This window comes from Manis pentadactyla, chromosome 3, assembly GCF_030020395.1.
Source record: "Manis pentadactyla isolate mManPen7 chromosome 3, mManPen7.hap1, whole genome shotgun sequence".
In the NCBI taxonomy this organism is placed as follows: domain Eukaryota; kingdom Metazoa; phylum Chordata; class Mammalia; order Pholidota; family Manidae; genus Manis; species Manis pentadactyla.
This window is the reverse complement of record NC_080021.1, coordinates 74368443-74392741: the sequence shown is the minus strand read 5'-3', so window position 1 is coordinate 74392741 and position 24299 is coordinate 74368443. Positions and strand designations below refer to the sequence as shown.

Genomic DNA, 24299 nt, shown 5'->3' with positions numbered 1-24299 from the left:
GTAATTATAACCATCACCTCTCTTCCTGCTCCCACATTCTGGAACATTCATTGCTACACATAACAAGTGAATCAATTCTAACTAGTAGGGTGATCTTAACAGGCATTGACTGGGCAGCACACTAATGCACTGTAGCCCCCATGGCTGTGCTTCAAACTCTCTAAATGTTGCTCCAGTGTAGACCTTATCTTTGCTCCAAATAAGCAGCCATCCTGGAACTACAATGTCTGTTCAGATACTCATGAAGTTCAGCCAGTTATATGAAAAGCTGTAGAGGATTGCAATTTGCTTGCTCCAAGAAGGTGCCAAGGAGTGGCCCAGCATCCAGGAGGCACCAGAGAAAAGAATGTCTTTGTGGCACATTTAGGAACTTTTTAGTGGAGATGGCAGAATGCTTGACCAGACTGTACAGCATTTCACTCAAACTAAAGTGTCAAAGTGGAAGCCTTCAAAATACAAAAACAAAAACAATGAAACAGTGGAATAACTAAGGAGGAACTTTAAATCCTTCAAGCTAGTGTCTCAAAACCTAGGATTTGAAAATCCTATAAAATCTAGGAGTTGCACTTCCCAGCCTTGTCTTTAGGCTTGCTGTTTTCTACTAAGTTCTTATAGTCTTGGAATTGACAAACTGCTTCTCTCTCAACTTTCGGAGAGCCTGGACCAAGAAACTGAGAAATAAAAAGGGTAGAAGAAAGCAAGAGAAAGAAAAGACTCCATAGAATCATATGCCACATGTGCATATGCCATATGCACACGAGTGCAACATGTTTAATACTTATTATATCCTACATATATGTGTATATATATTAAAAACGGTGTGAAATATTATGCTGAAAATGTGCACACTTTATCTTTTTTCGTTCAACAAATCTTGAGTTTAACTCATGATAAGTATTGCAGAAACAGCCTTGTTTTTGAGTGGGGAAATAGGAAATTATAAAGTAAACAAATCAGTGTTTTGAGTGGAATTATAATAGAGTGGCTGGGGTGTTATTTCAGACGGTGTGGTCAGTGAGGGCTCTTGGATATGACATGAGGCTGAAACCTGCTTGAGTGCAGGATGCGTGTAGATGGGGGATAAAGAACAAATGTCAGGCTTAGTCCTCTGGGGCAAATTTTGTCATCATACCCACTTTACACATGAAAATTGGGACTTAACGGGGAAGCAGTGACCTGAGATTCTACAGTGAGGAAGTTGGCTATACAACTACAACCTACCATATATCAGATTGGCTACTTAGATTATTATTTCCTCCTCACCTTTTACAAAATCCTCTTCTGGCACCACTCTTTCCATTGTTCTGTCATTTTCTCTATTCTCTTCCCTTTTACCCAAGAGTCATGTGATTCCTCTTTTAAGCCTTCCCTCACCCTCCCAGGAAGAAAACTCTTTCAGAATGGGCTCAACTTCCTTGACTCATATACTCTCCCTTCCCACCACCAAGCCTCTGCGAGGAGGGGAGGGACTGTATCCTTTACTTTTGCAATATAAACTGCAAACCTAGCAACCAGCATAGCCATTGACATAATAAGCAATTAAGAAATGAACTGAGTAAGACATATTTGAAGGCTGGGTTGAGGAAGGAAGGAAACAGGAAGGGAGGAAGATTTTCAGTTCAGGATGCAGTTCAATTCAGAAAATGAGACTAAAAGTCTGCAGAGACAAATAAAAGTAGCTTCACACACTTCCCAGATTTGTTACTAGCATTATGTTACCTTTGCTTCTTCTCTCTGCGTCTCTTTGGAAGCCAAAGCCATTTTCAGCTGTCTTAAATTATGCAAGGGGTGGATCAGTACAGGGGGCAGTGGAAAAGGGAAAGGTACAGGACTCTCCTGGTTTCCTGAAATCACACCACATGGGTGAACTTATGCTTGAGGCAGGATCAGTGCAAATTATTGTGCCTACTTCCCAGCCAGCAGTGAGCTCGAGTGTAGACATTCCTTGGGTCTGAAACTTCAGAGACAGCACAGTGAATGTGTAAACCAAGGAGTTCCTAGTCAGATTACCCGGTTTTGCATTCCTTTCCACCCATTCAGTAGCCATGGGACTGACTCCCTGTCCCTATTTCACATCTTTTCACTGGGAATGTTTACAGGATCCCTCTCATCGGTGACAATTAAATAAGTGAATATACATAGAGAGCACTTAGACTGATGCTTGTACTTGGTACCTGGCAGGGATTCAATGCATGTTAGCTGCAAACTGGGTATTTCCTCAACTAAAAATGATGAAAAAAGTATATTGGGATAAACATATTTAATAGGAAGGGTCATTATGTTTATCATCATCATTCATCACAATCTCTGGAGATGAAGAGGCTACAATAATTTCTAGGAGTTGTACATAGACTTGTTTACGTCCTCACCCTCTGCAGCTGCCTCCTACAGCTTTGAGAGCGGTTGGTGCATTGAACACTCCTATATGCTATCTTACTTATTTGTCAGGTCCATTTTTTCTATTGTTTTCAGTCATCATGCACAGTGATAGTTATGTTTATTTGTGACAAAAAGCATGCCTTCATAATTTCTGATCACTTAAGTCTTAAAGGTTGGGTTTAAAAAAAAAAAACATCTGATTCCACTTTCCGCTACTTCAAGATAATGGACAGAGGTGGCACCTAAAATAATAAAGGTTCTTGACCCATTTGTTGACCCAAATCCCGAGGTTTTCTTGTGTCCCTATTAAGATTTCAAAGATATCATGCAAAGATTTTCCTGGGGGCTATAACAGTTTTAAGTTATAAACATATTGGCTCAGAAAGAGCCAATAAATTACAAAAGAAATAAAAACAGAACTTTAATCCTGCGGGAATGGCTTGAGCAGAGTTTCCTTGTATGGAGCGAGTGTTTTAAAGGCACTCTTTCCTTTTCTTAGTAACCTACCACTAAGGACCCAGGAGGGCAGCAGTGGGTTGGAAACGAGGTTTCTGTGCCAAGTTCTGAAGAAAGCCACTTCGGAGACAACTGGCCTGGAGGCTGTTCCCTGTTCTTGTAGCGGGCTCGCTCAAGCTCCCTGCTTAGCTCCACCAGGTACCACAAATATGCCCATGAAATCTGACATGGAGCCCTGATGAAATTTAGTCCTGTGAACAACTCCCCTGCTCTATTCTGTGAGGTGAGAGAGAGCAATCGAGTCTCCCTGGGATCCTGGACACTTAGTCCTGGATCTTAACTATCCGCGATCAGGTCTTTTTTCTAATCCCCTCTCAAAAAATTTAATTATCTCTGGGTATAAATCATATTTATCTTCATCTCCGAAATATTCTCTATTACTAGAAAAAGCAACACATTCTCTGCTTTCTCGCCTTCTCTTCTTTCATGCCTGGTGACAATTTCAAAGAGCCTAATCGTCTTCTCTTCTTTCATGCCTGGTGACAATTTCAAAGAGCCTAAGCCAGGTCTCCTCTCGGTGTCCGGGTTTATTTATCCCCGCGCTGCCAGCCGGCGCATCTCTTCTCCCCTCACAAGGCCAACTCAGTCCAACTTTCCGTGCCAGAGTCCAGCAGGGGCGCCCTCCCGGCAGCCGACTGCGGCGGGTTCTGAGACCCCCGAGGATCCAGCCCAGCCGGGGCGCAGCGGACTGGCCCGCCGGCTCCCTTCCGGTCCGCGCTCGTAGCCCCGAGGTCGGGAGCCCCTCCTGGAACTCCGCCGCTCTCGCCGCCCTTGGCTCCTCGCCTCTGGGCCCTTCTTCCCCGCACACCAGCCCATCTCAATTCCCACCCTGCCCATTTCGGGGCAGCTAAACAAAACCCTGTCCCTTTCTTTGCCCACAACTCCGACCACCCTCCCAACACCCAGCACAACCCGCAGCAAGAAAGCCGAGTCGAGGTCTCCGCAGTTGCACGGGCCGCCCGGGTCTCCATCACCACCTGCCGCCCTAGTTCACGCTCATTCACATACATTCGCATTCTCTCCCCCTCTCCCTCTCTCTCCAAAGACTCCTAACAAGACAGGCCAGTCCTCCTCCGTGGCACTCCCTTTCATTCATCCCCTCCCACCACCACACACGCGCGCGCACACACACACACACCCCAACCCAGACAGCCCACTCCACTTCTCAGACGCCCACCTCCTGCGGACTCCCCTCCCCTAAACAGACTTCCACCCACTCGCCAGCTGTAGCCTCCCTCCCGCCCGCGCGGCTTCCCCTCCCCAAGAAGCAGACCCGCACAGTGGGAGGCAGGGCCCCTGCCAGACGCGCGGCTGGAGTGCGCGGTACTGACCTCTGCCCGCCCGGGAAACTAACAAAGGCGGTGCGCGAGCCCAGACCCCCACAGCTGCGAGCGGCGGCCGCGGGCCGGGCCTGGCGAGCGCCGGGCGGGGACTGCTCCGGAGTCAGGAGGCAGCGGAGCCTGAGGACGCGGATCTCTGGCCGCGAGCGCCGCTCGGACGCCGCCGGCACCATGGGCTGCTGTACCGGGCGCTGCTCGCTTATCTGCCTCTGTGCGCTGCAGCTGGTGAGTGCCCCGCGCGCCCCTGCCCGGGGACCGGCCTCTGCCCCGGGTCCCCTCCTGCCACGCGCGTCCCTGCCCTGGAACCGGCCTTGCCGGCTCCCTCCGCGGGCCACAGCCCCGGGTGCAGGAGTGTCGGGCGGCGAGCCGGCCGCTCCCGCCGGGCCCTCCCGCCGGGCCCCACTGTACCCACCGCTTCGACCCCACTGCCCTGAGCCCGCAGGCACTCACCCGGGCGCCCCTGCCGTGCCGGAGGGCGCGGTCTCGCTCCTGGCCCCACGCGACCGCCGGGCGTCGCCACGAGGTCCGGAGGTTGGTGCCGAGGCGCCGGGAGAGTGAGCGATTTCCCCGCCCCTCGGCTGGACAACTGGCTTTAGCACCCTCCGCATTCCTGCTGAAGTTTCACGGGGGCTTGTGAGCTCTTTCTCTTGGGATGATTTCCAGGGACGCTGTTTAATGAGAAGGTGCGTGGGAATGCCCACGTTCTGAGCAGACGAGGAGCTCCAACTCTTAAAGAGTGAGATGGTGCTTACCTTCAGCAGGTTGAAAGGTGGTGCTTGAGGAGATCTTCAGGGAGGTCTGGCTGTGTGTGTTTAAACCGAGTATTTCAGCTCCTGCCCTTTCAGTTTCTCTTTAGGTTTTGTTGAAATATTGCATGTCCAGTCAGCGACAGACTGACAGCTGTCATCAGGGAGACAACAGAGTGAAAGGATCCCATGGCGCGGTGGCTTGCCCAGGGAGTGCATGAAATGGAAGTTGTAGACCAGAGTGAAGGATAGAAGGAATTTCAGTGTGGAGCGAAAGCTTTTATACCGTTGGCCCTACCGGGACATAGACGGGACTGTGGTCTATTTCAGAGTCGTCTGAGGTCAAGTCTGCAGACGTTTTATGTCAGACTTTTGTGTGTAAGGGATTAATAGCCATCTCCTTTTTATTACACTTCAGACATTCTGCAGATGCTCTGCCAAGTTTTCTCTGAAGTGTTGTTTGTTTTTTAAAATCACAAACACTAACTAGCATACTCGACTAGCAAGAGGAAAATGCTTTTCAACTTTACAGAGTAATATCAACCCTTGCAAGGCTCATTAACTGAAGGATAAAATAGTGCTCTTCCTATAATAGTCCTTGTTTCCATGAATGTTTTAAAAGGTTTCACTTTTCTCTTGCCTCAGTGTTCCACTCTCCCATTATAACCTCACTTTAGACCTGCTCTTCATTGTTCACATGTGTGCATCATTTCTGTATTGACAGATTTGAAATCAGTGGCTACTTTACTTTAAATCTATGGGACGGTCCTTTCTATCCTGTTAAATAAGACATAGTTTATGGAGTTTTCTGGAAAAAAAAATACTTCAAAAATCCACTTGAACATGAATGTTTTCTTTCACTAGGGAAAGGTCATAAGTTAATTGACACTTTGTTTATTAGAAATGGATATGGCTTATAAATTGGAAAAAGTGAATAAGTATTTAGTCCATTCCTGAATATGCAAGATTATAGATAGGCACACTAGACTGTATAATCTACAATGGCATAATTCTTTCTGTTTTTTATGGAAATAACATGTAAGGGGTTTTGATGCAGTGGATTCATCAAAACAATTATGATTTCCTTAGATGGTATTCTAATATTTATGATGGTAGTATATTTGGTATTTCATCTGTCAGCCTGGAAGGCTTCCACTTTCCACATACACCTTTTCAATTGATCTAAATGCAACCTACTCTTCAAAGTTTGTCTCAAAATTCCACCTTCTCTAAGAAGTCTTCCCTGGTGCTTCAGGTAAAATCAATCACTTCTTTTTCTTTAATTGCATAGCAAAAGTGCTTTTCTCTCTGATAGAATACATCTCATCCTCTTACATTATTTTAGGTTATTTACACATATCTCCCTTCACTAAACCATAAGCAACCTGAGGATAAGGATGAAACGTTATTCATCTTTGCAAACCTTACAAGTCCTCAGGAGAACTCTTATTAGGAGCTGATACATATCTGCTGAATTTATGATAGTAATTAATATTTGCAATCCATGCAGTGTTTTTGCATAAACATTATTTTATTTTACTCCTAAAATTCTCCTCTGAGGAAGGCATTCATTTCACTAGTTTGCAGACAAGGGTACTTACAGAGTTAAACAGCTTTTCCAAATCAGTAGTTTTTGGGTAGTAGAGAGGTGATGATAAACACTTTATAAATACATATCAGACAAAAAAAATATATGAATATACAACATTCTTATGATTACATTTATATATATATAAAGGATGTGTAACATTGAGTTGGCAAATAATAATAATAAAATATGTGATGTTCTTATTTGTAAATTCTATATAGCCAATTTCTGGCAGAGTGCTTTTGTTGAATATGATGAACTCTTGGTACTATAGTTCTGACATGAATGCTAGTTTGTGCTTTTATTTACTTTGAGGAGTAATAGGAAAGTGAAACAAGGAAGCCATTTACTCCATCAGTGACCTGATGTTGGTTTGTAACCTCAGGAACTTCCTGGGTGAAATTCAAACTTGGCTCCCATGCAAGGAGAGCAAGGGGAGACTGAAGGAAGAGGCAGGCTCCTCCAGGTTGGTAGGTGGCATGCTTAAGAGGCAAGGAACTTACGTACAAGTCTTGTTCAGTGGCTGCAAGATGAGTAGCTCTTTACACCCATCTGCCAGAATCTTAAAAAGTTTATTTGGAGGCCTTACCTAGTTCAATCGTGTATACAGTTCAGACGGTCTCAACAATACATTGCTCTCTCAAGGCTGTGTCCTTGAAACTGCTCCCACTATGGGAATGGTGGGCAGAATCTGCCCTCCAAGGACAGGGGAGGGGCTACACTATTGCTCTGGTCCCGCTTGAGGGTCACCTGTTGGTTATGTCCTCTTCATGACCTCCTCCAGCACCAGCAGAGTCTTTGCTGAATTGGGTAATAGTTTTGAAATACTGGAAGATTATTTCCTCAATTTTTTGTGCTGCTGGCAATGTAATGACATGATACATTGTAGGTTTAATACGCATTATTAGAAAGCATTCCCCATTGCTTACTTAAGTTTAGACAATCAACAAAACAATATTACACCCCAGCTTTTAGCATTTGCCAATTTCTTTGGTGTAAATACTCCCACCTTTGCCAATTTGAAGTGCACTATTACATGGTATTCCCATCATACAGATAAAAGAAGCATAAATAACCTCAGAAGCACAGAGAAAGTAAGAAATAGTAAAATCATTAACAAGTAATTCATTTTAAATATTTAGTACCACTCTTTTTAATATGATTTACTTAAATATATTTATATTATTTATTTTTAAATAATGCCTTTGTTTAACAACTGGCTCACAAAATTCTACAAATTTAACCTACGCTGAGTTGGTACAAGCGACTCCAGCATTCCTCCACATAGGACTCCTGGATCTAGTTATTATTTCCACAGCAACCAGCTGTCTTCTTTTTCCCTTTCATGTCTTTTTCTGCTCCCACCAACTGTTGGAAGTGGAGGTTGTGAAGCAGTAAACAGTGTGGGTGTTGAGAGGGGAATGGCATTTGGAGAACACATTTGCTGAAGACCATCTACACATTAAATGACTAGGAGTAACTGTTCAGGTCATTAAAAGATGGCACATTAGCTCCTTCTAAAAGTCAAAGAAACAAATGAAAGGTTTTTATTATCTCATTCATGTTTCATTGAAACCCTCCTCCACAGTAAAACATCAGACTGGGAACAAAATTGGAGAGAATTTATCATTTTTAGGTTAGTGTATTTGGATGAGCTTTGGTTTGCAAATTCTCAGTCTTTTTTCTACTTCCTTCCTTCCATTGCTCTGGCCATCCTGCACCATTACTTTTTCTCCATACTTCTACCCCCAAGCACATTTGTGTGTTTGCCCCAGATTTTATTTACATTCATGTTCTTAATTCTGCTAACTGAATTTAAAGGGAAAGTGGAAAGTATGAATACATGCCCATAGAAAACTGTACAAAATAAATCTTTTCTGGAAAAGCAATCCATCCCAGTATAGCAGATTCATAGTTATCCAAGAACTTTTAAATATATTTATTTTTTGTAAGGATACTTTTGGTTTTGCTTGTCTTAGGATAATGTGTCTTGTATTATCATATATATATATATTTTTTACCTAGAAATAAAAAGGAACACTGGGTCATATCCTTTTAGTAAAGTATTTTTAATTGCCACATTTAAATGAGTCTGAATTGCATGTTTTTAAGCTCTAAAGTTTACTCCACATGCCATTTCAGAGATGTCTTCTTATAGGGGCTTCACTGGTGTTGAACTTGGGTGGTTCCCACAGAGCTCTGGAAGTCTTCACATCACAGAGGTCAGACTGTAACACATTTTCAACAAAATTTTGTCCCTGTTATTATGTGTTGTTATTACCAGGGGAGGTTTATGGTACCTTGCATCTTTATGGAAAGGTGACAGCCAGATTCCTGTTAGGCCTATTAATCAGTGGAACAAAATTCAAAACTATCACTTTACATATCTGCAGTAATAGAAACCTTTAGAAGATTTATAGGAAAGTCAGCTTTTAACACGTTGATGGACTATATATCTTTATTTTAGAGAACATCCTCTCAAATTAAAACTAGTAATTTTTTTTCTTACAGTGAAAACCAAGTTAATTTTCTCTCATACCACATTCAAACCATCTTTTGACCACCTGTGACACTATAGTGCTGAGATAACCTCTGTGGAGAGGTATCTGAATAACGGTGGTGTGTTGTGGGAACACGTTTTTAAACTAAGTTCTATGAAATATACAAGTCACCTTTCATAGACATTTGGCTGTAGATACAGAGGTACATTTAGTTTATTATGTAGATAGACTGAATCTTTTAACATATTTTTGAATTTAAAAGCTCTTCTGTGAATGTAGTTCTTACTCATTTAGTTCCCATTCTTTTTCTATATTTAGATATTTTTCTTATGGAACTTAGGAAAGCTTAGGGAAATAAAAATTATGGTTCATAATGAGACTGGTTATTATGTGATTGGTGTTGAATTATCCATTTTTTTTCCTCTAATCTAGATGTATTTACAGCTCCCTTGTTATCCAGGTGTACATTCAGAGTATTTAATTTATTTGGGAAATATTGTATTCTTATGGTTTTGTTGCAGATTGAACTGTGTCCTGCTTACCCAAATTCTTATGTTGAAGTCCTAACCCTAGTAACTCAGAATCTGACCTTATTTGGAAAAATGGTCATTGCAGAACATTACTGATCTTAGGTTAAGAGGAGGTGATACTGGAGTAGGGTGGGCCCTTAATCCAGTGTGACTGGTGTCCTCATAGAAAGGGGGACACGTGGACCCAGGTATGCCCACAGGAAGTGCACCCGGTGACGATGAACAGAGAGATTGGGGAGATGCTTTGATAAGCCAAGGAAAGCCAAAGATGGCAGCAAAGCTAGACGAAAGGCTTGGAGCAGATTCTGTCACACAGCCCTCAGGAGAAAACAACCTCACCAACACCTTGATATCAGACTTCTTGCCTCCAAAACTGTGAGTGAGACAATAGATTTATGTGGTTTAAGCCACTCAGCAGGTGGTACTTTGTTTCAGCAGCCCTAGCAAACTAATGCAGGTCTTCTATTTTTTTATTTTATTTTATTTTCACAGGACACTAATCTTTGTGTTTAACTCCTTGGTTATGTGCTATTTCCTTTACTGGATTTTAAGTCCACTAAGGGCAAAGACTTTGATTTAGACACAGAATCTTCCACTACCCCCTGTAAAGGGTAAGCATGCAGTAAATATTTGGGGAATAAATTAATGCATAAATGAAGAGCTAAACTTTATTGACTTTTTAATGTTCAGGGCATTTTTCTAGGTACTTTATATCTATGAAATTATGTAGTTCTTATAAACCAGTCAGTTTAGAGATTCAGAAATTGAAGCAAAGCGTGTTTAAGTAACACGCCCAAGACCGTATAGCTGGTAAATGATGGAACCAGGGTTTAGATTTGAGTCCATACTCTCTTTACTCTGTTCTTTGCTTCCTGTACTTAAAATAATCAATAACATTCAACAAATATTCATAGAGTCCCTAAGCACTGGTGTACAGGTGTGAACTCCTTGGATGTAGACCTGCTCTTATAGAGTTTATGTCTGAGGGCAGAGAGCTGTAGATAAATATGCAAACAAATAGTACCTAATTACAAATACTGTTAAGAGCCATGGAGGACATGGAAAGTGTAATATACTCCCTTCACAGAGAGGTAGGGGGGTACGATTTTCTTAGATGAGGTGGTCAGGAAGACTTCCCAGAAATTGGAAGCTGACTCTGAAAGAGTGACCAGCAGTCAGTCATGCACAGAAAGGGGGACTATTCAAAGCAGAGGAAACTGTGCTAAGCCTCCAGTTTGGAAAGAGTATGGTAAGTTTCCAGGTGACAGGAGTCTGATGTAGCTAGGGTGCAGTATGAGACAGCATGTGTCCAATGAGATGGCATTGGATGTGTGCAGTGACACCAGACTTCGTTTAAGGAGTCATGTGAATCCACTGGAGCCTTTTAAACAGAGGCCTTGTATCATGGGGCTTGTATTTCAAAATATTCTCATTGCTGAATAGAGAACAGATTAAGGGAAATGAAAGGAAGTGGGAGACAGGATGCTCTTCTGTTTTTCTGAGCAAGAGATAATGTGAGCCAGACACATGTAATAACAGCATGGATGGAGCAAATGATGGACTGGAGTCATAATTTAGGAGCAGAAAGCCCAGGATTGGCTGAGGGGCTGACCTACACAGCATAACAGAATGTAATTGTGGTACTTTTCACTGCAGGTGGCAAAATTAGGTGTTGTGGGTGTGGGATGGAGCAGGAGTGTGTGTTTGGAGATATCTGGGTTCTGTTCTGGGCACTTTAAAATTTGGATGCCTAATGCCAAATAACTGTCAAGTATATGAGCTTGAAACTAAGAGAACAAGAGTGGACAGAATAGGCAGCATCGGGCATCAGGAGCAACATCGGTATTTAAAGACCTGGACAAGATTGCCTCAAGAGAGAGTGAAAAGATAGTGGAAAACAGTACCAAAAACAGCACTCAATGTTGTAAAATGGAAAATGAAAATGAACAGAGTTCACTGGAATGGGAATGTTTATATGTATTTGTTCTTTAATTCTTCAGAAAATATCAAATGCTATTGATTTTTAAAATATTGTCCCCAATTTTAATAAAATCATTTTTATTCTGGTTACTTCTATGTGGATTTTCATTTTGCCTAGTTCTTTTTCCCCCTAAGAGAGTAGTCCCTATCATAAGATAATTTAAGATAGGCATAGTACAAAAATAAATCTTGGGAAAGCATTGAGTCTTACTTGATGATCTAAGATAGGGAAGGTGCAATTCTCAAACTAGAAGGTTGCTGTTCTGTTTGATGCTAATCAGAGAATCCCCAGTTCCTTGATTTGGAGAAGCCTGTGTCTGTTGGGAAAGGGAGTTAAGAATGAAGGCTGGTGGGCAGCGGGCTCGGGAATGCTAACGAGGGCTGAGGAAGCACGACTGATGGTCTGTTGTGAAGGGAATCAGGGGCAAGATCATGCAGTGTTAGTCATCTCGTTCTTTTTTTCTAGTTTTTCTTCTTTTTTTGTGTAAAGGACCACTCTTTCGAATGGTTTTGCTGATTGATTGTATTCCTGACTGATTAAGTAGAATTAAACGTTTGAGTTTCTTCTTTCCCTTCTCTCCACAGGTATTTGTTTTATGAATGGTTTCATACAGGTGCCCAGTTTCTTAATTAACACGAGGTACTGGAATATGATTTTAGCTATCATATTCTCATAAGAGATATGATCTCAATGGATAAGTCGTAAATATATTTCTGACAGCTTCTTTTCCAGTAATTAGAGACATGGTGGTGGTACTTTGGTATTGATTAATATGTAGCATAATAAGTGCGTACATGTGGGAAGCCCCAGGCTGTAGAGGTTGATTGGTTAAATTGGTTAATTAAGGTACAAAGAGGAATGCTCTATCCGAAAGTTATGTTTCCTGTCCTGATAACTAGCTGTAACTGATCATAATTAAGATAATGGGAAATAGAAAATTCCTGTTAATGGCAGCTCTTTATAAATTTATATTTAAAGTATAAATACTGGATGAGTGAGCTCTTTCAAATTATAGTTCATGAAAGGTAACATTTCTTAGATTTGAGAGATAACACAAGAAATTAGCTGGACTTGTTATGAACACCATGATTGGACTGTGCATGAATCTTCAGTACTGAAGCCTGTTGGGAATGGAAACTTTTACTGTTCGTGAAATCCTCCATATATATTTAAATTGAATTTCTCTTGCTTTGATTTTTGTGCTGTCTTCTCTGCATTTGCTTTTGATCTGGACAATGAATAGCCGATGGATGTAGTGATGTACTAGAGCCAGTTTGTACCACCTGTGGAGAGTTACTGTTACTTTTCCAGAAATTCTTCAGACTTGTTATTTACAGCCTTTATTAAAAATGAATTATATAATTTTAAACCATATCAAAAACACTGGTAATAAATATTCCAAACTCAACCCATCCTAATTATTTTTTACTGTATTGTGCTGTTATCTATGCTCCAGGGATTATTTTTGTATCTATAGTGTGTGTATGTTAGAAATTCTTTGTAACTGTGTGCTCTGAGCATCTCTTTCCAACTCTGCAGCTAGTGATATCATATTAGTAGCTAGAAATCTATTATGGTGGAAGTATTTACATCATTAAATCCACAAAACCACACATCAGGTCTTCCTTCCACCCCTCAGAGACAGTTATTAAACATTTACCAGCACACCACTGGGCAGGGGTTTTCATCAGAAGAAATCCAATTTTCTTTCTGGTACAAGCAGGAACTGATTTATAGGTCCTTAATGCAACTAATTAATGCATGAACAGACAGTATATTGCCTAACATAAATGTTTAATTTATTGCTTTGAGTGCATCAGTAAAATTGTTTAAACGTAACATAGAAGGTTTTATTTTTTTAACATTTCAATATTGACTCCTTTTATATAAAAGCTTCGGGATCTCCTTAAACACTGTAGTTGATAACTGATTTATGCTGTATGATCCAGAATTGATAATAGGTCAGGGTTTCACTTCCAGGTGATGGACTAGACTCCAGAATCCCTCCCTCACTGTGAGGGAGAGTCATGTCTGCCTAATGGGTGTAAACGGATTCTCACTCATGAGGGAGGATCTGCTCCAGTCTCAGCTATTCCACCCTCCACCCTATTGAGCCTCGTTAGCTCTTCCATAGGGATTGTCATGTCATTGATGGCAAAAAGATCAGAATACCTTCTTGCACCACATCTGGTTCTTCCAGGATTCTGATAAAATTCATTTGTCCACTGTCCCCACATTGGGATCTTAAATAGTCAGTCTTGAAGGAGGATATGAGGAGATGATTTCGTTGAGAACACATTATAAGATATTTGGCTTATAAAGTCAATTTCTGGATTTTAAAAAAGAAATCATTGTTACATTGTGGAACAAATGTTGACCTTCAGTTCCCCTGTTTCATTTTTATAACATCTCCATGAGGCAGATGTGACTATATTCCAATTTCCAGATGAGAAAACTGAAATGTGGAGAGATTAAGCAGTGAATTGAAATCATATACTATGACATGGCTTAAGCCATCAGAAATGTAGAAATATGGATAACAAAATTTTATGTGTTACTTTATGACTGGCTTAGAAGAGAGAGTTGTCTCTGGGCTTATGCCAAACCTGTGGGAAAGAGTAAATATTTAAGCAAGCAATTTCTTTATTACAAATGTGACTTTTTAAAATTATGGTGTCATTGATATACAATTGCATGAGCAACCTTGTGGTTTACACTTTCCCCCTATTATCAAGTCCCTATCACATACCCCATTACAGTCACTGTCCATCAACATAGTAAGATATTATAGAGTCACTACTTGTCTTCCTTGTGCAATACTGCCTTCCCCGTGCCCTGCTACATTATGTGTGCTAATAATAATGCTCCTTAATTCCCTTATCCCTCGCTTCCCACCCTCCCTTCCCAGTCCCTTTCCCTTTGGTATCTGTTAGTCCATTCTTAGGTTCTGTGAGTCTACTGCTGTTTTGTTCCTTCAGTTTTTGCTTTGTTGTTATACTCCACAGATGTGTGAAATCATTTGGTACTTGTCTTTCTCTGCCTGGCTTATTCACTAAGCATAATACCCTGTAGCTCCATCCATGTTGTTGCAAATGGTAGGATTTGTTTTCTTCTTATGGCTGAATAATATTCCATTGTGCATATGTAGCACCTCTTCTTTATCCATTCATCTACTGATGGACACTTAGGTTGCTTCCATTTCTTGGCTATTGTAGATAGTGCTGTGATAAACATAATGGTGCTTATGGCTTTTTGATACTGGGCTGCTGCATTTTTAGGGTCAATTCCTAGGAGTGGAATTCCTGGGTCAAATGGTATTTCTATTTATAGTTTTTTGAGAAACCTCCATAGTGCTTTCCACATGATTGAACTAATTTACATGCCCACCAGCAGTGTAGGAGGGTTTCCCTTTCTCCACATCCTTGCCAGCATTAGTTGTTCCTTGTCTTTTGGGTGTTGGCCATCCTAACTGGTGTAAGGTGATATCGCATTGTGGTTACAATTTGCATTTCTCTGATGATTAGTGATGTGGGGCATCTTTTCATGTGTGTGTTGGCCATCTGAATTTCTTCTTTGGAGAAGTGTCTGTTCAGAACCTCTGCTCATTTTTTAATTGGGTTATTTGCTCTTTGGTTGTTGAGGTGTGTGAGCTGTTTATGTATTTTGGATGTCAACCCCCTATTGAATATGTCATTTATGAATATAGTCTCCCATACTGTAGGATGCCTTTTTGTTCTACTGATGGTGTCCTTTGCTGTATAGAAGCTTTTCAGTTTGAAATAGTCCTACTTGTTCATTTTTGCTTTTGTTTCCCTTGCCCAGGGAGATATGTTCATGAAAAAGTTGCTCATGTTTATATTTAAGAGATTTTTGCCTATGTTTTCTTCTAAGAGTTTTATAGTTTCATGACTTGCATTCAGGTCTTTGATCCATTTCGAATTTACTTTTGTGTATGGGGTTTGACAGTGATCCAGTTTCATTCTCTTGCATGTAGCTGTCCAGTTTTGCCAACACCAGTTGTGGAAGAGGCTGTCATTTCACCATTGTATATCCATGGCTCCCTTATTGTGTATTAATTGACCGTGTATGCTTGGTTTAATATCTGGGGTCTCTAGTCTGTTCCATTGGTCTATGGGTCTGTTCCTGTGCCAGAACCAAATTGTCTTGATTACTGTGACTTTGTAGTAGAGCTTGAAGTTGGGGAGTGTAATCCCCCCTGCTTTATTCTTCCTTCTCAGGATTGCTTTGGCTAATCAGGGTCTTTTGTGTTCATATGAATTTTAGAACTATTTGTTCCAGTTTGATGAAGAATGCTGTTGATATTTTGATAGGGATTGCATTGAATCTGTAGATTGCTTTAGGCTGGATGGCCATTGTGACAATATTAATTCTTCCTACCCAAGAGCATGGGATGAATTTCCATTTATTAGTGTCCTCTTTGATTTCTCTAAAGAGTGTCTTGCAGTTTTCAGAGTATAGGTCTTTTACTTCCTTGGTTAGGTTTATTCCTAGGTATTTTATTCTTTTTGATGCAATTGTGAATGGAATTGTTTCCCTGATTTCTCTTTATGCTAGTTCAACATTAGTGCATAGGAACGCAACAAATTTCTGTGTATTAACTTTGTATCCTGCAACTCTGCTGAATTCAGATATTGTTCTATTAGTTTTAGAGTGGATTCTTCAGGGTTTTTTATGTACAATATCATGTCATCTGCAAATAGTAATAGTTTAACTTCTTCCTTACCAATCTTGATGTCATTTAGTTCTTTGTGTTGTCTTTTTGCTGTGGCTAGGACCTCCAGAACAATGTTGAATAAAAGTGGAGAGAGTGGGCATCCTGGTCTTGTTCTTGATCTTAGAGGAAAAGCATTCAGCTTTTCATTGTTAAGTATGCTGTTGGCTGTGGGTTTGTCATGTTTAGCATTTATTATTTTGAGTTACTTGCCCTCTATATCCATTTTGTTGAGAGTTTTTATCATGAATGCATGTTGAATTGGAGAAGATCATGTGATTTTTGTCCTTCTTTTTATTGATATAATGGATGATGTTGATGGATTTTCAAATGTTTTGCCATCCTTGCATCCCTGGGATGAATCCCACTTGATCATGATATATGATCCTCTTGATGTATTATTGAATTTTGGTTTGCTAATATTTTATTGAGTATTTTTGCATCTATATTTATCAGGGATATTGGTCTGTAGTTTTCTTTTATTGTGGTGTCTTTTCTTGGTTTTGGTATTAGAGTGATGCTGGCTTCATAGAATGAGTTTGGAAGTATTTCCTCCTCTTCTATTTTTTGTAAAACTTTAAGGAGAATGGGTCTTCTCTAAATGTCTGATAAAATTCAGTGGTGAATACATCTGGTCTGGGAGTTTTGTTCTTGGGTAGATTTTTGATTACTGATTCAATTTCATTGCTGGTAAGTGGTCTGTTTAGATTTTCTGTTTCTTCCTTGGTCAGTCTTGGAAGGTTGTATTTTTCTAGAAGGTTTTCCATTTCTTCTAGGTTATCCAGTTTGTTGGCATATAATTTTTCATAATATTCTCTAATAATTCTTTGTATTTCTGTGGTGTCCATAGTGATTTTTCCTTTCTCATTTCTGATTCTGTTTATGTGTGTAGATTCCCTTTTTCTCTCAATAAGTATGGCTAGGAGTTTATCTATTTTGTTTATTTTGTCAAGAACCAGCTCTTGGTTTCATTAATTTTTTCTATTATTTTATTCTTCTCAATTTTTGTTTATTTCTTCTCTGATCTTTATTATGTCCCTCCTTCTACTGATTTTGGGCCTCATTTGCTCTTCCTTTTCCAGTTTCAATAATTGTGAATTTAAACTGTTCATTTGGGATTGTTCTTCCTTCTTTAAATATCCCTGGATTGCTATATACTTTCCTCTTAGAAGTGCCTTCTCTGTGTCCCACAGAAGTTGGGGCATTGTGCTGTAGTTTTCATTTGTCTCCATATATTGCTTAATATTTGTTTTAATTTGGTCATTGATCCATTGATTATTTAGGAGCATGTTGTTAAGCCTGCATGTGTTTGTGAGCCTCTTTGTTTTTTTGGACAATTTATTTCTAGTTTCATACCTCTGTGATCTGAGAAGTTGGTTGGTACAATTTCTATCTTTCTGAATTTGCTGAAGCCCCTTTTGTGGCCTAATTTTTGGTCTATTCTGGTAAATATTCCATGTGACTTGAGAAGAATGTGTATCCTGCTGCTTTTGGGTGGAATGTTCTATAGATGTCTATTAGGTCCATTTATTCTAATGTGCTCTTCCTTACTTATCCTCTGTGTCCTTACTTATTTTCTGTCTGGTTGATCTGTCCTTTGGAGTGAGTGGTGTGTTGCTTTCCTAAAATGAATGCATTTCATTCAATTTTCCCCTTTAATTCTGTTAGTATTTGTTTCACATATGTGGGTGTTCCTGTGTTGGGTACATAAACATTTATAATGGTTTTGTAATGTAAACATTTATAATCCTCTTGTTGGACTGACCCCTGTATTATCATATAAAGTCCTTTGTCTCTTGTTACTTTCTTTGTTTTGAAGTCTATTTTTCCTGATAAAAGTACTCCAACACCTGCTTTTCTCTCCCTATTTTATTGCATGAAATATCTTTTCCATCCCTTCACTTTTAGTCTGTATATGTTTTTGGTTTTGAAGTGACTCTCTTGCAGACAGCATATAGATGGGTCTTGCTTTTTTATCCATTTTATTACTCTTTGTCTACTGATTGGTGCATTCAGTCCATTTACATTTAGGGTGATTATCGATAGATATGTATTATTGCTATTGCAGGCTTTGGATTCGTGGTTACCAAAGGTTCTAGGGCAGCTTCTTTACTATCTAGCAGTCTACCTTAACTCACTTATTATGTTATTATAAGCACAGTCTGATGATTCTTTTTCTCTCCCTGCTTTTTCTTTCTCCTCCACTCTTTATATGTTAGATGTCATATTCTATACTCTTTGTGTATCCCTTTACTGACTTTATGGGTAGATGATTTAATTTTGCATTTGACTTGTATTTAATTGGTCTACTTCCTTTGCTGTGGTTTTATTTTCTCTGGTGATAGCTATTTAGTTTTAGGCACACTTCCATCTAAAGCAGTCCTTTTAAAATACATGTAGGAATAGTTTGTGGGAGGTATATTCCCTAAATTTTTGCTTATTTGTGAATTGCTTAATCCCTCCTTCAAATTTAAATGATAATCTTGCTGGGTAGAGTATTCTTGGTTCGAGGTCCTTCTGTTTCATTGCATTGAATATATCATGCCAGTCTCTTCTGGCCTGTAAGGTTTCTGCTGAGCAGTCTGATGATAGCCTGCTCTGGGTTTAAGAGATTTTTTTGAAATAGCAAGGAACTGACCATTATACCATATGTCTTTACTGGCTTCTTGTGCAATAAAATGGTGTTTGCATGTGCAAACAAGTTAGAGCTGGCAGTTGAATAATAGACAAATAGGGCAAATTTGCCAGTGTGGAGAGAGAAAGGAATTAAACAAAACCAATTATTATTTCCTTCCCACCTTTTTCCTTTGATAATTTTTTAAAATTTAATTCTGGTTACAGTGCCACAAACCTTGTTACATATGTATATCAGAATGTAAAAAAAAAAAGACAAAAATTTATTTAAAAATATTTTTTGCAAAAAAACAACTTGGTGTGTTTACGTTGATTGTGTAAAAATTTTTTTTCATTATAAAAATGAAACTCATTTTGAAAAAAAAACCTTTTCTTCCTTTGTAGGTGATCTTTTTTCTCTCTCTGGCTGCTTTTAATACTCTGTCCTTGTCTTTTATCTTTGCCATTTTAATATTATATGTCTTGGTGTTGTCCTCCTTGGGTCCCTTGTGTTGGGAGATCTGTGGACTTCCATGGCCTGAGAGACTATCTCCTTCCCCAGATTGGGGAATTTTTCAGCAATTATTACTTTAAAGACACTTTCTATCCCTTTTCCTCTCTCTTCTTCTTCTGGTACCCCTATAATGTGAATATTGTTCCTTTTGGTTTGGTCACACAATTTTCTTAATATTCTTTCATTCCTAGAGATCCTTCATCTCTCTCTGTCTCAGCTTCTGGGTATTCCTGTTCTCTGATTTCTATTCTATTAATTGTCTCCTCCACCTCACCTTTGTGCTTTTAAATCCATCCATTGTTTGTTTCATTTCTGTTTTCTCCCTCCTGAATTCATCCCTTAGCTCTTGAATATTTTTCTGTAGCTCCATTAACATGTTTATGACTTTTAGTTTGAATTATTTTTTATGAAGATTGGTGATTTCAGTCTCTCTGAGCCCTCTTTCTGGTGTTTTGGGATTCAAGGTTCTTCTCTGCCTTTTTATGGTCTTGGAGTGATGGGTTTGGTTACTGGTGAGTGGCATGGGTGTCAGCTGGGAGGACAAAGTCCCTTTTTGATTGCCGGTCGCCATGCCTGTCTCCACTTTCTGTGCTGGTTAACCATATGCAGGGAGCAGCCTCTGGGTCTGGCTGGTTAGCTGCACACTGGGAGAAGCCTCTGCGTTATGCTGTGTAGTTGTTGTAGGCAGGGGTGTCCTCTGGCTGATCTGCAGCAATGGCGGGGAAAGCCAGTTTGCATGCAGTTGCTGGCAGGGAGGAAGAAGTGGCAGGCTGCTTATTGCAGTGAGGGACCTCAGGGCTGTGTTGGCAACCAGGAGGATAGGGCATGTGAAGCTCCTGAAAGTTCTGAGCCTGCTGGACTGAGTGTGCCAGGACAATTTTGTCCACTTGTTCCTTCTCCTAAACCCTTGCCCTTTAGCAGCCTTCTAACTGTTGAGAAGTCTTTTAAAGCACCTGCTTTTCTTTTGTCCCAAGGCAGTGGTTGTGGGAACCTGTTCGCAGTCTTAGTCTCAGACTTTGGTTTTCACCCCCTCTAATCTCTAGAGCACTGTGCTTCCAGGGGCAGACTTCTAGGGCTGGGTATTTAGCAGTCCTGTGCTTCCACTCCCTCTCTGCTCTGATTCTCTTCCTCGCACTGGTGAGCTGGGGTGTGGGGAGTGCTTGGGTCCTGCCAGGTCATGGCTTTTTTACTTTACCCTTTTCTGTGAGATGTTGACTTCTTCCAGATATAGACTGGCTGGTGCACTTTGCTTCTGGTCACTCTTTTAGGCACAGTTGTATTTTCTGTATTTTCAAAATATATATGATTTTGGGAGGAGATTTCTGCCACACTACTCATGCCACCATCTTTTCTCTTACCTCTAAAATGTGATCCAGGTTACTTTATTAATAAGAAGAGGCATAACTATTTAAACAGTTTTTTTTCCTTCCATTTCCATTGGTAGGAGGTGGCTTTCTCATGATTGATATATATTTTTAGAGCCCCTCAGGGGGCACTGCAATTTCTCCTTGAGCAAAAGAATGAAATGCAAGCTTTCTGTAGACCAAATACTCTGCATTTTTGCTTGCTCTATTTTCTTCAACAGATGAACGTCTTCTGACAGTGTTTTCACTGTCCACATATAATCTTGTAATGCCATTGGGACCTTTCCTCAGAAATATCCATTCTCTGCATAAGTTCTTAAGCCAAAACCCTTTTTTCTCTCTGATAGGAAACTCCTCCTTGGCCTTGGAGAGCATTATTATCAAATATCTGAATGTTGCAGCCACACCATCTACTGAGTGTCTGAAATGCAGGGCCAATTAGAGGAAAGCATTAGATGAAGTCACTGAACCATTAGGAAGCCTGCAAAAATGTCCTAATAGTCTTTTCATCTAAAAGAGCTGTGGCTGGAAATATAGATGGAGTTGTCCTTAGGGATCTGTCCTTCACAAGATGTGGTTCTGTTGAAGCATTTCACAAGTAGGAGACTTAATGTTTTGTAACATTTCACAGACTACATTATGCAGCAGGGCAGCAGTCATCTATTATAATATGTTTGTTTGACTAGCTCAAAAGTTTCTTTACACATACTTTTAAAGTCCTTCACTACGGAGGATACTTTTATTGGAGGACAAAGGTTTTGGGGAGTTTAAGCCATAAGCAATGGCTTGATTTTCTTTCAAGACAACACAAAGCACAGAATGTTGATCTTTTTAGTGTGTTTTTCCTTATTGATGACAAACTGGTTTAGTAGTTGAAGAAACTGTGCATGGATTTTTGTCCCATTATGTTGGAAAGTAATACTATTTTCTTATTTTAGAGGACCATATTGACGCTGAAGAGATAAGTGTATTTAAACATATTTTCAGACATCTAAACTTTTATTCCCTATATTTTTTCATATTTAACAACTTTATTTGATTTTAAAATGTTGATTAATTGCCATTCTACTAATGAAAGGTTCAGAGTACCCTTAAGACAAAGGTAGTTAGAACTCTTTTTTATAAATAGAAATATACTTCTTTAGTTAATATGTATTTTGCATATTATATTTAGCTAGGAGGTAATATGAAATTTAGATTTGGGTCAGGCATCACTTGCCATGAGGTGTTTTCCATGTCCCTGAGCAAAAGGAAAAGCAGTGGAGAACCTTTTTACCACAGACATCAGAATTATGCTGATGGACAGTTAGCTGCTGTGTAACCACAATTTCCCCAAGGTGCTTGAGTGAGTGCCAGAGGCTGACCTCACACAGGGAATCACAACAAGATGGCAGGATCAAGCTCTGTAAGAGCAACACTGAGTGTGATATAATTTACCAAGTTAGCACCAGAGAGTCAGATTAGAAATTAGAAACAGGTTTAAACTCAGTGTGAGTGAAAAGCTAGTGTTGTAAAGAATGCAAATGTTAAAATGTTCACCTACAATCCCAGTGAATAAAATCATTGAACATTTCTGAGAGTTCCTGATATTTGTACTTAGTTTCTTCTATTGCATTCAAGTACAGGCAAAATGGTTTTTGGAAGGATTCAACTACATATTCATGTGTAAACTCCATTATGTACAATGATAACATTTTGCAAGAAAGCCCTGGAAATAAAGATCTGAATATTAATAAACTACAGACAAAAGATGAATCAGCAATTGCATATTCTTGAAGCAGCGAATATTGGAAGGCATTCATATAAGCATGATATTTAGCAATCCAGTCTTGTCAATATTGATCTGGTATATTTAAACAAAAGAATGTGATAATTTCCTATTTCTTACAGTGAAGTATTTTGAGAAGAGTAAGGACTTAAAGAGATGCTAATTTAGGAATAGTTTGGAAGGAAAAATGAAGGAAAATAGATTATTTAGCCTAATGTTGGATTATTAGTATTACATGGAGCTGTCTCAGAATGTTGTAAGGAAAATACCCTATCTCTCTGCCGCCTGCTTCAGTCTGTTTTCCTTATCCCTGGAATCATTATCCAACTCTGCCTATTCTGAGCCAGCCCTGTTTCTGAGCTAGTAGTGAGAGCCAGAATAGCACATTTATCTTTGGCTCTTCGGTTGGCCACCTTTAGGACTTTAAGTCATGTACCTAAGCCCCTTTTTCTCAGAAGCAAATAGAATGAAAGACAATATAACAAGATGACATCCTAGAGAAACTTGTTCGCCTTCCAAAAGCGCTCCCTTGTTACTCCTTACCGCTTGGTTCCCGAGCTTTCATGCTAGTGTCCAAGCTCTGACAACTGCTAGCTCGTGACTCTACCTTGTATTATGCATCAGTCTCTTACCAAGGAGAAAGGGGGAGACACTGAGGTTTACATACTGGTTTTCATTACAGAGCTACTCATTCTTCAAAGCCCAGCTGCAGTTCAATATGTTCAGCTGTCCATTGTGGTAGTAAAATTACAACATAACAAGGCCTGTGCCCCTGCTCTCAAGACCACTGTCTGCCCTCATCATGCCATGAATTCTCTCCTCAGTTGTATTTCTTGGAGTGTGACACTCTTATGGAGACTCTCAGAGGCCATCTGGAGAAGTGTTTATGATCTGGCATTTTCCACCTATATGGCTGGGAAAGGAGCCATGTGACATTCTCAACAAGGCCACTTCCCTGACAAAAGAGAATATGTGATAGCAGGAATTGGTGCTTTATGACACCACATGGTGGATAAAACAGTTGCATAAAAGGTGTCATTATAGAAGATGAGTTTGATGTTCATTTAGGTATGAATGTGATTAATTCTTAACTGTCTACTTTCCAAATCACTGTTTAAAGTTACTACCTGGAGTTTGAGAGTGCATGCATGTTTCTTTCTGCTGCTACATTTGCTGCTTTCTCTCCATAGTAAAGCCAAGCACAACGACCACCCTGCAATTACTCTCTTCTACAACATGGCAGGCATGAGCAAATTTGGGAAACACTTCTGTTGGAACAAGATGTGTTATGAAGTTGATTGAAAAAGACTTTGGAAATTAATTCTCTGAAGATTTACAGAATAGAATAGATTGAGGCTACTTTAGTCCAAAAGAATTGATGCAGCCTGTATTAGTCAGTGGTCTCCAGAGAAAGAGAACCAGTATGACTTACACATATATATATCCTAGTCTATGCATATTTGGGGAGATTGATTATAGGAATAGGTTTAGGTGGAGACAAAGGCTAGAAGTCCCATCTTCTGCCCTCGGTAAGCTGGGAAACCAGGGAAGCTGGTGGTGTAATTCAGCCTGAGTCTGAAGACATGAGAACTAGGAATGCTGATGGTAGGGGTAGGAGAAGATGGATGTCCCAGCTCAAACAGAGAGAGCAAATTCTCCTTCTTTCTGCCCTTTTGTTCTACTTGGGCCATCAGCAGATCTGATGATGCCTACCAGCATTCCTGAGG

General features: G+C 40.0%; 1 protein-coding gene across 2 annotated transcripts in view; it reads left to right on the top strand.

The window, feature by feature from the left end:
- The first annotated feature begins 3801 nt into the window (after positions 1–3801).
- The window catches only part of NKAIN3 (sodium/potassium transporting ATPase interacting 3), a 617710-nt gene continuing 597212 nt past the window's right edge, over positions 3802–24299 (top strand). The window contains exon 1 of one of the 2 annotated variants that reach the window (XM_036907519.2): positions 3802–4460. In XM_036907519.2, the coding sequence (XP_036763414.1) occupies positions 4407–4460 (54 nt within the window). In that variant the 5' untranslated portion in view covers positions 3802–4406. The remainder of the gene's footprint in view (positions 4461–24299) is intronic. The other variant, XM_057498035.1, reaches the window with a different exon arrangement.